The sequence below is a fragment of the Phoca vitulina genome, unplaced genomic scaffold, assembly GCF_004348235.1.
Source record: "Phoca vitulina isolate PV1807 unplaced genomic scaffold, GSC_HSeal_1.0 scaffold53, whole genome shotgun sequence".
NCBI classification, from domain to species: Eukaryota; Metazoa; Chordata; class Mammalia; order Carnivora; family Phocidae; genus Phoca; species Phoca vitulina.
Window position 1 is genome coordinate 9756037 of NW_022589756.1, and position 15107 is coordinate 9771143.

The 15107-nt window shown below is 40.3% G+C and overlaps 1 protein-coding gene across 3 annotated transcripts in view; it reads left to right on the top strand.

The window, feature by feature from the left end:
- MSRA (methionine sulfoxide reductase A) overlaps positions 1 to 15107 on the top strand; it is a 427462-nt gene that overhangs the window by 207899 nt on the left and 204456 nt on the right. For all 3 annotated transcript variants that reach the window (XM_032389234.1, XM_032389236.1, XM_032389235.1), the window contains exon 3: positions 4893 to 5012. In XM_032389234.1, the coding sequence (XP_032245125.1) occupies positions 4893 to 5012 (120 nt within the window). The remainder of the gene's footprint in view (positions 1 to 4892; positions 5013 to 15107) is intronic.

A 15107-nucleotide genomic window follows, 5' to 3' on the forward strand; every position in this document is an offset into this window, starting at 1 on the left:
GAAGGGGGGGAATCGGAGGGGGAGACGAACCATGAGAGACTATGGACTCTGAAAAACAAACTGAGGGTTCTAGAGGGGAGGGGGTGGGGGGTGGGTTAGCCTGGTGATGGGTATTAAAGAGGGCACGTTCTGCATGGAGCACTGGGTGTTATGCACAAACAATGAATCATGGAACACTACATCAAAAACTAATGATGTAATGTATGGTGATTAACATAACATAATTAAAAAAAAAGAACTTAAGGCCATATCAAATTTAAAAAAAAAAATGAGCACAACTGAACAATAGTATCAGGATGGACACCTCGAGTGATAAACATATAAAGAAACAGAAGGAGGTGATTACTGTAAAGATCAGAGAGTGGTTACTTTTAGGGGAGGAAGGGAGTTGTGATTGGGGTGTGATACAAGGAGGAGTTCTGAAGGGGATGGACAATTTCCATTTCTTGACCCGGCTGGTAGTTATAAGGATATTTGCCTAATAATAATGCATTGAGGTATGCATCTGTTCTGTGTAGCTTTTCTGTACCTGTGTTTTACTTTATAATAAACAGTTAAAAATATAAAATATTTAATTAATTATTTACTTAACTTTTTTAGAGAGACAGTGTGCAAGAAGGGGGGCACCTGGGGGCAGGGGGAGAGGGAGAGAGAGAATCCCAAGCAGGCTCCACACCCAGTGCAGAGCCTGATCTCGGGTTCAATCTCATGACCCTGAGATCATGACCTGAGCCGAAATCAAGAGTCAGACAGTCAACCAACTGAGCCACCCAGGTGCCCCCCAAGATATAAAATATCTTAAAATAATAATGCATACTCTATCTTTTTTAATATATATATTTGTTGATGTTTATGTTTTTTACTAGATTGTTGTAAGTTCTGAGAAATTCTGTCATAAACTTTTTTCTTTGTTTAAGCACACGCACGCACCCCCACATACACACACTCCAAATCAAATAATAGAATGCTTAGGTTATACTGGAAGCCACTAGATGAAACATCTGATTGCTTCAAGGAGGAGTTTTATTCCTACAACAACCCTTATTCCAAGTTAAGTACCTCTCCAGAAATTTTGACATTGATTACACACCAGGTCCCCAAAGCATTATTTTCAGCCATGCATGACCTCCCCTGGAGGCCTGTGCCCAGCTGGAGCGGGGTCATCCTCCTTCTAACAGGGGTCTTTTCTTGATCCCTATTAAACATCAAAAGGGGATTAAATAACTTGCAGTAAATATTTTGTTTGATCTGGCCAAGATCCATTTTAAGTGTTATAGCTCTATATAGCATGAGGCTATAGTGAAGATATAAAGTCTGGGGCCATCAGGGTGAGACTGGAGACAATGGTCAGGTTAGGCTGGCTGCTAAAATGGCCCATCATGTACCTTGTGCATAGAATGCTGAAAGCTTGAAGTACCCTTTGGTACCATCAGTGTTAGTCGTTGTGCGAGAAAGAAGTATTTTATTCAGTGAACCTCACAGACTTCTGAATGTCAGGGGCTAGAGTGCCTTCAGTTTATCACACTGCACAACTCCTGGGTGCTGTTTGTGGCCTTTTATGCTCAGTAATGCTGCCCACCTCACTTTTTACTTATCCTTCTCCAGAGATTCACTGTCATCATTCCTGTAGGGTTTATTTTATGTGTCAACTTGACATGGCTGAGGGATGCCCAGATAGCCATTTCCAGATGTGTCTGTGAGGATGTTTTGGAAAGAGATCAGCATTTGAATTGGTAGATTGAGGAAAGATCACCCTCACCAATGTGGGTGGGCATCCTCCAATCTGTCAAGGATCCAGATAGAATAAAATGCCAGAAGGGTGAATTTACTCTTTGTTTGAGCTGACATCCATCTTTTCCTGCCCTTGTACATCAGTGATGCTGACTCTGCAGCCTTCAGACTTGGATGGGGACTTACATCACTGGCTCGCCTGGTTCTCAGGCCTTTGAGTTTGGACTGGGATTATAGTACCAGCTTTCCTGGGTCTCTGGCTTGCAGACCATCATGGACTTCTCAGCCTCTACAACTGCAGGAGCTAATCCTCATAATAAATTTCTCTCTATATATCCTATTGGTCTGTTTCTCTGGAAAACCTTGACTAATACAATTCCCTGATCCCAGAAATGCAATGAAGTAAAATTAACAGTGAATTCTTGTTCCAGAGATTTGAGGATAGTCCATTTTTATAAATACTCAATAAATATTTAGCTATATTCACTAGCAGCAAACAACTCACTTGTAAACAGGAAGAATGGTGTCTTGCACTTGTAACTCAAACAATGCATATGGTTATGTTTTTCTTTGACTTTTTTTTTTAAAAGTATACATTTTTCATTTTTAAAGTAATATGAATCTATTACAAACACACTTGAAAAATGAAAAAATTCCTGTATTCTCACCACTATAAAACAATCATAGTTATAACTTTGTATATTTCCTTCTCATCTATTTCGGGATGGATATTGTTTTCATAGTTTTAATAAGAACATGCATATACTTGTGTTTTTTTCCTTTTAAATTTAGCCTTAATTATGATATAATCATATACATATTTCCATGTTGCATTGTTATCACAACAGTAATTTTTTTACTATATGAATTTTTGTCATATGGCTCTATCCTATTTTTTAACTGTTAATCTATTTTTGGTCAATGTATTTCCCCTCACACTTGAGCAAATATATTTTTGTATAATGTATATCATTATGCACATTGCATCTTGGTTATTACTGTTCTGTATTTTAGAATATTAACAAGTGTCAAGAATTTCAGTAAACTTCCATCTAATTTTTCTTTCAGTTCTGTCATCAAGTCTAACAAATCCAGTGATTGTAGAAGTAGGAGGCATATATTAATTTGCCAACTGTTGTTCTTCCCAAGATCTTAATTATATATGACTTAATAAAGCTGTATAAAACTTGAGCAAGGCAGTGATCTTACTTACATCTAGAAGTTGGTCACAGAATAGCAATTGTGGACAGTTTAGAAACTCATGGTAGAAAGCGAGGGCTCTTTATTTGGAGCCCAGGAAGATGTAATGCTACATTTTCGAAGTGTGTAAGTATGTGCATTCTTGGGAGCTAGGTCTTGGTTTTCACCATATGTTCCAAAAGAATGCAGTAACTACTGATATGAGCACAATGTTTGCTAGTTGGATGGAATGCTATTTTTGTGAGTTCCTTTGTGTATTTGTTGCTGTCTCTTTCTCTGCCTTCCCCCTTCTCTGTTTCCTCAGTCATTATATTTAGTAACAGAACTCACCCTTTGGTGAGCAGTGATTTATCACATGAAAGTTTATAATGACTTAAACATTTTTGAAGAAACTGAACACATTATGTGAAATTGTTAATTGAAAACTGCATCAATCGGGGCGCCTGGGTGGCTCAGTCGTTAAGCGTCTGCCTTCGGCTCAGGTCATGATCCCAGGGTCCTGGGATCGAGCCCCGCATCAGGCTCCCTGCTCTGCAGGAAGCCTGCTTCTCCCTCTCCCACTCCCCCTGCTTGTGTTCCCTCTCTCGCTGAGTCTCTCTCTGTCAAATAAATAAAATCTTTAAAAAAAAAAAACTGCATCAATCTGTGTTGATTTTGGGATGTTTTCCCATTTAAGTCAGTAAGTTAGTGTTACCTTTCTTTGTTGGAATTTTTTTCAAAAGCATGACCAGGATGCTGATCATTAAATAAATTTATGCTTTTAATACAAGTTATTATGTTTTTTTTGTTTTGTTTTGTTTTTAAAGATTTTATTTATTTATTTGACAGAGAAACACAGCGAGAGAGGGAACACAAGCAGGGGGAGTGGGAGAGGGAGAAGCAGGCTTCCCGCTGAGCAGAAAGCCCGATGTGGGGCTCGATCCCAGGATCCTGGGACCATGACTTGAGCTGAAGGCAGATGCTTAACGACTGAGCCACTTAGGTGTCCCACAAGTTATTATGTTTTAACAAGTCCATAATGAATTGTGTGTTGAAATCATTCATCAAATGCAATTATCTTTTTACTATGTTATTTGGAAAGGTATACTTTACTAACTTCATTAAAATTTGAGGTTAACTTTTTGCACAACTAAAGCAAAGATACAGTCTATGCAAAGAACCTTAAATAAAATTATTTTAGATGTTAAAAATTGTTCTAAATTAATTTGATTCTTTTCTTCCTGATTTCTAACATGTTTCTTTTTAATTTGAGTATAGTTGACACACAATGTTACATTAGTCTTAGGTGTACAGCATAGTGGTTCAACAAGTTTACCCATTATGCTATGTTCACCGTAAGTGTAGCTACCATCTGTTCAGATACAATGCTATTACAGTATCATTGCCTATATTCCTTATGCTGTGCCTTTTATTCCTGTGACTTACTCATTCCATAACTGGAAGCCTGTATCTCCTACTCCCTCTCACCTATTTTGCCCATCCTCCAACTACTTCTCCCTGGCAACCATCAGTTCTCTGAATTTATAGGTCTGATTCTGCTCTTTGTTGTTTGTTCATTTCTTGTTGTTGTTATTAGTTTTTTGATGCAACTTATGAGTGAAATCATATGGTGTTAGTCTTTCTGAGTCTGACTTATTTCACTTAGCATAATACTCCCTAGGTACATTCATTTTGTCTCACGTGGCATGATCTCATCCTTTTTTGTGGTTGCGTGATATTCCAGTGTGTGTGTGCATGTGCATGTGTGTGTTTGTGTGTGTGTACCACATCTTCCTTATCCATCATCTATTGATGGACACTTAGGTTGCCTCCATAAAACTGTCCTTCTTTAAAGGATAAACCTTAGTTATTTTTGATTACTAAATGACATGAATAACTTCTCTTTTCTATTAAAACAGGGCTTCTAATATGCAATGATGGCTTTTGACAAAGGATTAATCAGTGTCTTATGTTTTTCTTAGGAATGGGCTGTTTCTGGGGAGCTGAGAGGAAATTCTGGACCATGAAAGGAGTATATTCAACTCAAGTTGGTTATGCAGGAGGCTACACTCCCAATCCTACTTATAAAGAAGTCTGTTCAGGTAGGAAGAATTTGCTCCAACTTTGATTATAAGGAGCAACAAAGGGCTTGTCTCTGCTGGCAGGTGACAGGATCTTTAAAATGCAAATATAATTTTTTGTGTTGTCTTAGTCTTTTCTTTCCCATTTCTATAAGTATACTTGTTGATCTCTCACTTTATGTTTTTATTTTATTTTTTTAAAGATTTATTTATTTCAGAGAGAGTGCGCACATGTGCAAGCCGCGGGAGGGGCAGAGGGAGAGGGAGAGAATCTCAAGCAGACTCCTGGCTGAGGTGCAGACCTTAACACGGGGCTTGATCCCATGAACCTGAGATCATGGTCTGAGCCAAAACCAAGAGTCAGACACTCAGTTGACTGAGCCACCCAGGCTCCCCCTCTCACTTTATATTTTTAGAAGATAATAGATTTCCTATGGAATGTATCATTTAGCTTTTGTTGCAGAATAATCACTGCAAAATTTAATTCTAAAGCAATCACTCATTAGTTTATGATTACGTGGATCAGCAATTTGGACTGCTCTCATCTTGGTGGTTCTTCTGCTGGTCTCGTCTGGGCTCACTCATGTGACTCTAGTCAACTGGTAGGCTGCCTGGGGATTAGTTGGTCTAGGATGGCTTCACTCATAGGTCTGCATTTGGTGCTGGCTGTCCCTTTTTGTTGGCTGGGGTAGGGGGAATGATGTACCATGTCTTCAGCACACCAGCCTGGGCAAATTCACATGGTGGTGGGTGCAGAGATCCCAGGAGCCGCAAGAGAGGATAAGCCCCATTGTGCTAGCACTCTTCAAGTTTCTGTTTATATCACATTTACTAGTGTCCCACTGGCCAAAACAAGTCACGTGGTCTAGCCCAGAGTCAATGCGGGAGGGATCCCCCAAAGGCAGGTATACAGAGGGATGTAAAGACTGCAGTGGTCTACTATATGGCAAAAACGTCACACACTGTAATTGTTTCTCTGTGGGTAAGACATTCAAATCTAGTCTATAATGAAGGGATTGGCAAACTGTGGCTTGCAGGCTAAATCCTACCCACTGCCAGGTTATGTAAATAAAGTCTCCTAGAAACCCAGCCATACCCATTTATTTATATTTTAGCTGTGAATGCTTTCATGGCACAATGGCACAGTTGAGTGGATGTGACAGAGATGGTATGGCCTGCAAAACTTAAAACATTTATGAGTTAGCCCTTTACAGAAAAATATTTGGCTACCAGGATAGGGAGATGCCCCCGTGGCAAATTCTAGCTCAGATACCAGACAACCATTCTGGATCTGTTTTTTGTTCTGGCTTCAAGGATTTCCTTTACTTCTCTGCCAGCTCACATAGTACTTAAAACACAGTGTTTTCTCTTTTAAATACTTTTTTTCCATTTTTCAAATAAGAATGGTATATATTGAAGGTGTATGACATGATGTTTTGATAATACAGAGTGAAATGATTACTAATAGTCAAGCTAATTAACATACCCATCTCCTCAAATACTTTCTTTTTTTTTTGTGGCAAGAGTGCCTGTGATCTACTCTCTTAGCAGATTTCAAGTGAACAATACAGTATTATTAACTACCATCACTGTGCTGTACATTAGCTCTCTAGAACTAATTCATCCTCCATAACAGAAAGTTTGTATCTTTTGACCAACATTTCCCTGCTTCCTTCTACTCCTGCCCTTGGTAACCACCATTCTACTCTCTGTTCTATGAGTGTGATTTTTTTAGATTCCACATACAAGTGAGAACATGCAGTATACATTTTTTTCTGTGTCTGGATTAATTTCACTTAGCATAATTTCTTCCAGCCTCATCCATATTGTTGCAAGTGGCAGAATTGTCTTCATGTGTAAGGCTGAATAAGATTGTGTTATATATATACCACGATACCTTTATCCATTCTTCTGCTGATGGACACTTCAGTTGTTTCCAAGCCATCGCTATTGTGGATAATGCTGAGGTGAACATGGGAGCATAGTTTTCTCTTTGAGTTACTGATTTCATTTCATTAGGATATATATCCAGAAGGGAGATTGCTGGATCATAGAATAGTTTTATTTTTAATGTTTTGAGGAACATCCATACTGTAAAACACATTTAAAAAATATTTTATTCAACATCTTGAGTTCTTTTCTTTAGATTTATTTATTTATTTTAGAGAGCGAGGGAGCATGAGTAGGGGGAGGGGCAGAGGGAGAGGGAGAGAGGATCTCAAGCAGACTCCCTGCTAAGCACGGAGCCCAATGCAGAGCTCGATCTCAGGACCCTGAGATCATGACCTGACCCAAAATCAAGAGTTGGATGTTTAACTGACTGAGCCACCCTGGCGCCCCTCTTAAGAGTTCTTAATAGGGAGGGTTTATTATCTAGATATATAGTCCACCATAATGACAAAAATGGGATTTTAAAAATACATAAATAGTTTTATCTTTTAAAAACAAAAGGTTGAATTGGTGTTACTTGTGGAAGGCCCTCTCAGCTCCCTGAGGGCACCGTGAATGCAGTTGGGGGAGGAGTTGGAGTATGGGAGTTTGTTCAATAATGAGCATGATGGTTTGTTTGCTACAATATGAATTCTGATTTTGAAATGAAATTTGAGCTATGCAATATTGAAACTATCATAAAAACATACATATTCTTGTTTTCCTTGCCTTTACAGAAGAACTGAAATATACTCATTGGTGTTGAGAATGTGGAATATTGAACAAATACTTTAATGGTTAATCCAAGTTTTCTCTTTGCATCTGTTTTGAAATTAAACAAATGCTTATGCAGAGCTATAAATAGATTCAGATGAACCCTGGAGATTGCCCAGGTGTATCCTCTTAAGTCTCAGGAATGGAAATGAATAGATTCCTTCCCGTAATTGCAGACCTGACTTAATAGCCCAAGAGAAAAGGTTGCTAAGAAAACCTCCAAATATCTGCTGCTTGTACTGTTATTCTCCACCAGCAAAATGTTAATAATCAATTAGAATACTTGGTTGCTTGTTTGCTCAGACTTGTTCCGATTCACCTCTTTATGTTAATAAGAACACTATGCTAATTTCCCTTTGTTGAACTCCTACTATGTGTCAGACACTGTAAGAAGCACTTTTTGCTTCTTTGCTTTTTTTCCATCTAATCTTCCAAAGAATTCTGTGAAATGTCTCAGTTTCTGTCCTTTACAGAGGGCATGTGGAGGCTTAGAGAGGAAGAGGAACTTCCCCAAGGTCACATATATAAGGAATTCCAACCTCATTGACTCTCAGCATCAAGTTTATGCCACTGACCATGGCGTCTCTCACATCCCAGTGATTCTCCATTCGTCCATTCATACTTCCTTCCATTGAGTCCCACACTCTCTTTCATGTCCATCCCTCCACTATAGTTTTAAAAAATTGGCATGCTTTTTAATGATTGCAAGTAAAGAAAATACCAAGAAATTTTTTTTTGTCTTTCTGATGTTTCAAAGGGCAGAGAACAAAACTCTTTTAAGATACAGTTCATGCAAACAGCTGGTATCTTAGAGTCTTGTACGGAAACCACGGAGGGTGGTAAAGAACTCTGTGTTTGATGAGAACACTACCTGCTAAGTTAGTGGTGGTATTGGGAAGCGTGGTTGTCATGGAAACGTGTTCCTGATTGGGAAATGATGGTTATGGGGTCTTACCCAGACACAGAAGGAGAGATGATTTCTTTCCCCGGGCTTTTTTTTTTGTTCTGATCATGAAAGGAAAAAACAAAAAGACAGAGAGAAACTGTGGTAGAAAGGACCCTCTGGCACAGAAGTGATAGAGCCTTCAGATCCCTGGGAATAGCAGGGAAGGAGGACAAACAAGGTCCCCAGCTAGAGTAATTAGGGTAACCAGCTAATTAAAGATTTTTGACCAAGGAGAGGATGGGGGAGACAGAAAGCAGGTTATACTGGGAGGGCTTCCCTGCTGAAGCCTCGGGTGCTCAAAGCCGTATTGAACAAGTCAGCCCTGGAGGGGTCTGACTTAAAGGGAAGAAAAACCAAGGCTCCACTAAGATGCATAATAATTGCTGAGGTTTCATAGGAGAGAAATACTAGTCTGTGCTCCAGTATTGGATTAATTTCAAAAATTGCTTATTCTTGTGTTTGTAGTTAAGTTTGGTCGCAACATAGTCTTTTGTAAAGGTATTTATTTATTCATTCATTCATTCATTCAAGAAACAAAGCCTAGGACCTGGACCTGCCAAATTCCTTCTCATATAGCAAGTACACTTGAGCCTAAGGTACCATTTGGTTTCTTGGGGCAGGTGCCAGAATTCCAGGAATAGCACTCAGAGCGGGGGGCCAGTTTTCAAAATCCAAAGGGCTAGCTCTGCCACTCCCCCCTCCCCCCACCTCCAACCTATCACATGATGACTAATGTCAGAACTACCACAGCATTGTCTTGGCCCACAGATTGGTGATCACATGGATCACCATGGAAGCCATGGAACCAGAAACATTGGCTGCAGTTTGTCATGCTCACATGCTAGTGGATATGTGCTGCCTCGGGGGGTGAGTGAGCAAGTGAGTGTGTATGTGAGTGTAATAGCAGGTGTGTATCCAGGTAGGATGCATATTAATGTCTGAATGTTATTTCTGTGTGGCGATTGATGCTCCTGTGGTTCTGAGACCCGAGCTGGAGGTACAGTTAGGCACGCAGAAAAGCCGTATGGCTTCTAGTAAGAGCCAGGAGAAGAGGTGATCCCATGATGGTGACACAAGGACAGAGTTGAGTCTGACATGTAAGTAGAACGTTCATTAATGGCTCACTAATAGGTGGGTTACATGCCAGGTGATCTGCGTGATACTTGAGCCTGACATCTGGAGAAGATACAAGGGGACAGCAGTTCCTCAAGGCAATAAAGTTGCCCTTTGGGAATGACATATAAAACAAGCCTGTGATGCTCAGAGTGGAGATAGGCAGTTGCTTAGAAGAGAGTGTGGCAACCAGGTCTGTAGGACCTCAGAGTAACCCGATAGAATGCCCTGCCATATGTAAAAAGGAAAAAAAAAAGAGGGTCCTTGCCAGGGAGGCTGGTCAGCCAGGCCAGCTTGGGAAAGGGGAAGTCCTGCTGGCACCCTCCGGGTTGCTCTGTAAGGTTTGGCTTCTGGACAGACTCCCAGGGCCTGACACCCCGATGCTTTTAAGTTTTATCAGTAACTCTCTTATTCTGATCCACACTCTGGAGAAACTTCTCATCTTTTGTCCTCCTGGGGAGATTATTTACAGAAAGAAAATACAATGAGACTAGGGTGGTCAGCCAGACAGTTCTAATTCTCATTTCAAATTCTATTAAATGCCATTCTGAGATGTATATCTCAGTTTATTGTGAGTTTAGTCTCCACAGGTCATTCTCTCCATATTGGATTAACCTTGGGTTAAATTAAATGATAAAAATGGAATTTTGGCCTTCAAAGCTGAAAGAAGCCAGACCACAATGATTTGCCAAAGGCTGAGATTGCCTCCTTGCATTTCTCTGGAGAATCCCACCCCTCACATGTGCCTATCATTTCATTTAAACCTATTTTAAACTGACCTTTCTCTTATAGTAGGCACTTAAACTTCTCTTCCTTGGATTCACCAATTAGCACTGAACGAGAGCCACAGGCTGAGAAACTTGCATCTCCTAGATGTTCCCGGCCTGAATTGGAAGCCCTCTGTGAGCTGCCCATCACCAGCTCCTGTACTGGGAACGCAGTCGCAGCTTGGATGTGAGGTGGCGTGGCTCGTGGCCACTGTTTGGCCACTATTTCTTGTCGTGTTTCAGATCTGTCTCTAATGTGCTGAGAAGTAATCTAAGTTTTAGTGGCCACCATTCTAATCCTAAAATGACTTCCAAGGATTTATGCATTCATTTGGTGTTCCTTAAAAGCTCAGTGTATGCCTAGCACTAGAGATCCCATAGAAACCTGGGATGGTGTAACCGCTAGGAGCCTAGATTTCCTGTAGCCTTTCTTGAATGAATTAAATAGTACCTGTCTTCCAGAATTCTTTCTCCGTAGTGAAATGGAAGCTTGATCTTTCACATTTGTTTTAAAGTATTGCGCTGACCCTAGATTTCTCTTTACACACACATGCATGTGTGCGCATACACACACACACACACACACACACACACCGCACCAACTCCCCCAAACATTTGTTATGCAAACCAACTGATTAACTGGCATGCTGTTGCTTTACTACATTGATTTTAGAAGTAATTGAGCTATTCAGATTCCTGAATACCCTGATAGAGAATTATTCTTACATTTTATAATAACGACTACACAGATGAAAATATGAAAAGACATTCTGCAATGGGTAAGCATTCTGGGTTAATTTCAGTGCATTAGCCTAATACACAAATAACCCCATTTCTGGCGAGAAAACCCAGGATGTTCATTCACTGGGTAATATCTTTTCGTATTTTGCTTACAGATGTTCAGAACAATTCCGTGTTTATTAGTCTATTCAAAAGCTTTTAGAAATCTGCACAGCCAAGTGGCACCAAAACCAGAAGCATGAAAGGGACTGCATAACTTTTTCTCAGAAGTGAGATTTACACCATCACCACAGAGAATCTGAGGCCCAGATACTTTATTTCACTGGAACACTCCAGGGGATTTTCAGGCAACCCATCCAATGGCCGTTCTGAGCAGGAGCCTGACCTGGGAGGCACAGAGCGTGTGAGTCCTCATGTCACCTTCCAGCAGTGTCGATGTTCAGGCCGTTTTGCTTCCTGGACTCAGTTTCTTCTCTTGTAAAATGGGGGCAGTGCTATTTTATGAAGCCAGTAGAGTTGTGGTGAAGTTCTTACTTGAAAATAAAAGTATTTCAAATTGGAGGCATCATAGAAAATCAAGGACATGCACTTTCTACCACTCTAGCTCTTGGGCATGTTAAAGATGAAAGTGAAGGGTCATGAAGCATCACTAGGCAGGGGCGTGGGGTCAGCCCACAGAATGTGCACATGACGCTTCAAGCGGAAGCCATTTTCTCCTATCCCTCTTCTTTGTTCAGAGTCGGTCAGACCCACCCCCTCCCCAAAGGCACATCCTTATTTCCTTGGTGCTGAAGAGCTCTCACAAAGCATTGAATCATTTCCCCACTAATATAAAGCAGCTCAGTATACTTTTTTAGTTTGACTTAATTTCTGAAGTGTTTGGGTGGATGTACGTGTCTATGTATCTTACATAAGATTAATGATCCCATTTTTCTTCGAAGTAGTGATGAGTTCTGTTATTAGCAGATTTTACCAAGCAATGTAAAACTCTTTCTAAATTCCTTGCAGACTACATTAAATCTCTTTTTAGTGCGTAGTAAGTCTTACTGTACTCATTTCAATGTCAGTCAAGGTAAATTACTAAGTTATTGGCATATCCCTGAAAAGGCAAGAATTCTGGTGTTCAGTTCTTGCTATAAGCAATTTGATCACTTTTTGTTCCTTAGATGTTAGACATAAAATTGACCTTGAACTTGTAGCACGCAGGATGAAAATCCTTGTCTCTTTCAAACCTCCTGGCAGAAAGCAAGCCCCGAGGTCAGTGGTCCTATGACTCATAGTTATAATCCCTGGAATCAAATATAGCTCCTCCATCCAACCCATCCACATAGCTGTTCAAGGCAGATTAGTTCAGTGAATGGACCCATTGCCTGAAAGGACAAAATATAGGTCATGGGAAAATAACTGTTTTTGTTTATTTTCTAAGCCTTGATCACTAGAAAAGACAAGCATGGCTTCTTATCAAGGGCTAACCCTCTGAAGGGCTGACATCAAGAGACCCGAGGCATAGGTCATGGCTGGGGGGCGGGGCAGTCATGGAATTTCAGACTGGAAGGGACTTAACCCATTATCTCCTAATCCAGTGGCTTTCAAAGTGGGTGACCATAGAACACTTGGGCTCCAAGAAGGCGTTTCAGGCATTCTGCCAATAATGAAGACTGTTCTAACTAAATAACAAAGATTTGAGCTGCTCCAGAGAACTTCTTCATCCTTTTAGCTCTATTATATGTTGCAGTCTTGACTAATATTTTATTATTTTAAATTTTGAAAATGTTTGAAAACCACTGAGACTACTTTCTTTGTCAGATAAGGAAATGGAAGCTTAAAAAAAGTGATTTGGGAGATAGATTTGAGAAGGGTTGAAAATTTTGTCTTCCTAGATCAGTGTGTTGCTGGAATCCTAAAAAGAAGTTGAAATTTGTATACATTATGCTTTTTTAAGTGAGGATAGGGATCAAGGTTTCAGAGTGGAGGTAGCTTTTGAGTTTGAAATGTTGAGATTACAATACATCAATATTTTTGTCCACTACGTCCTGGTTATCTTTTTAGTTAGGCTGGAATTTTTTTTTTCCCTAAAAACTGAGGACTGGGATTTTCTAATAGACCATTCTCATGTCTGCTAGATGTTTCAAGTGCTGACTGCTACAGCCAGGAGCAGAGTGGAGGGTTTGACAATAGAGCCTTCAGGAGCCTCTCTTGGTTAACCAGTGTTTTGGCACCTTGCTTCCCCTAGACCTAGGAATGAGAAAGGAAATCATTAAACAGGAGGGTGTTGTGGCCTTACTGTCTTTCAAAGCTTCTGCAAATCTGGTTTCCAACCTGGGCTGCAGACCCTCAGAGCCTGCAGCGTTAGGACACAGAATCTGCAAATTGATTTATCCACCGAGCACGGCCTCACAATCTGAATAATCATCTCGCTCACATCCGCTTCCAGTTTTCAATCTGTAAGGGAGCCGACGCTGTGATAAATAGAATATACATTCATCCAGTGTTACTGACCTCAGAGCAGCTCTTTGTCATCGCATATGTTCTTCATCCCTGGATTCTAAAATTAGAGTGACGATCCCGGGGGCTCTTAAGCAGCATCTGGACAGAATCATGTGGGTCTCTTATGCTCATACAGTGATGGAATCGCCATGTTAAAGGGTTGTCCCAAGTTCCCAACGTGAAATGAAATACAGACAAGCATATCTGTTTGCTAGAGACATTTTGAGTTTGCCAAAATATTTCAATCCAGCATTAGACATCCCAGAGGATGAGTATTTTCTATAGCTTCACAGGACTGTAAGCTGGCAAACACCAACAGATGAGGCAATTCACGCCCTTTGTCTTCTCATGGTAAAGGAAGCATTTGTGCCTTTCCTTCCTGTTGGGTTTATCAGCCGAAGACCCCAGTTGCGTCCAGTGTCTGTTCTTTGTCATTTAAGGGAAGGGGCGGTGAGTGAATTTGCATGGTTTATGGATTCTCTGAAGACTAGAGCATGTTCAATGTATTCTTCATGTGACCTTGGTATTTTCACGTTCTCTAGCTTATTTGGCTGTTCAGTCCATCTCTCTCCTTGAGCAGCTTAAATCACTGCTGGGAACAGGTGTGGTGGTCAAAGGTCAACAGACCGACAGACTTGAAGTAGTTACATGTGTCAGTATTTCAACATATCTGATGGTAAAACTCTGATAGCCTCTTTAAATGGAAAATAAATTAAATGAAAAGGAACAATAATAAAAACATTCTTAATATTCACCCAGCACTAGGAATAGGTTCTTCTTTCATTGTTTCAGGATTATATTCTCAAATATTTAGGAGGGAGATTAAGAGGAATTTGCTATAGCAAGCAGTTCTGAAAACATAATTACAAAAGCAATTGATGAATATGCCTACACTGATATTTTCAAATCACATATAATGGAGCCATAATGTAATATGAGAAATAACCTTATAGGGGGTTGAGCTTCTCTAGGAATTTTATGTGATACTCTGGGTCTTAATTATTTCATAATGACTGACAATTTTTAGAGCCTTCAAATGAACGTTCTTTTTTTTTAAGTTACATTAAAAATAAATATCTGGGTCAATTACTGCCCCATCTGCCAGTTAAAATGGCAGTAAGAGGGATGCCTATGAAAACACGGTCGCCCATCCTGTGAGTGACTTGCCCAGTAGGAATGGAGCAGCTTTTGAAGAGGTCACTGCTGTTTGCCTCACTGGCACCTCCTATTTGCCCCAGGCTTCATCAGCAGGTGACTCAGCTACAGACCACCAAGTCCCTTCAACTGTGAGCTAGGCTTTGTTTCATAAATCCTGGCCTCCTATGCGAGGCATCACGGGGTCCGTCAGGGAGCACTGAG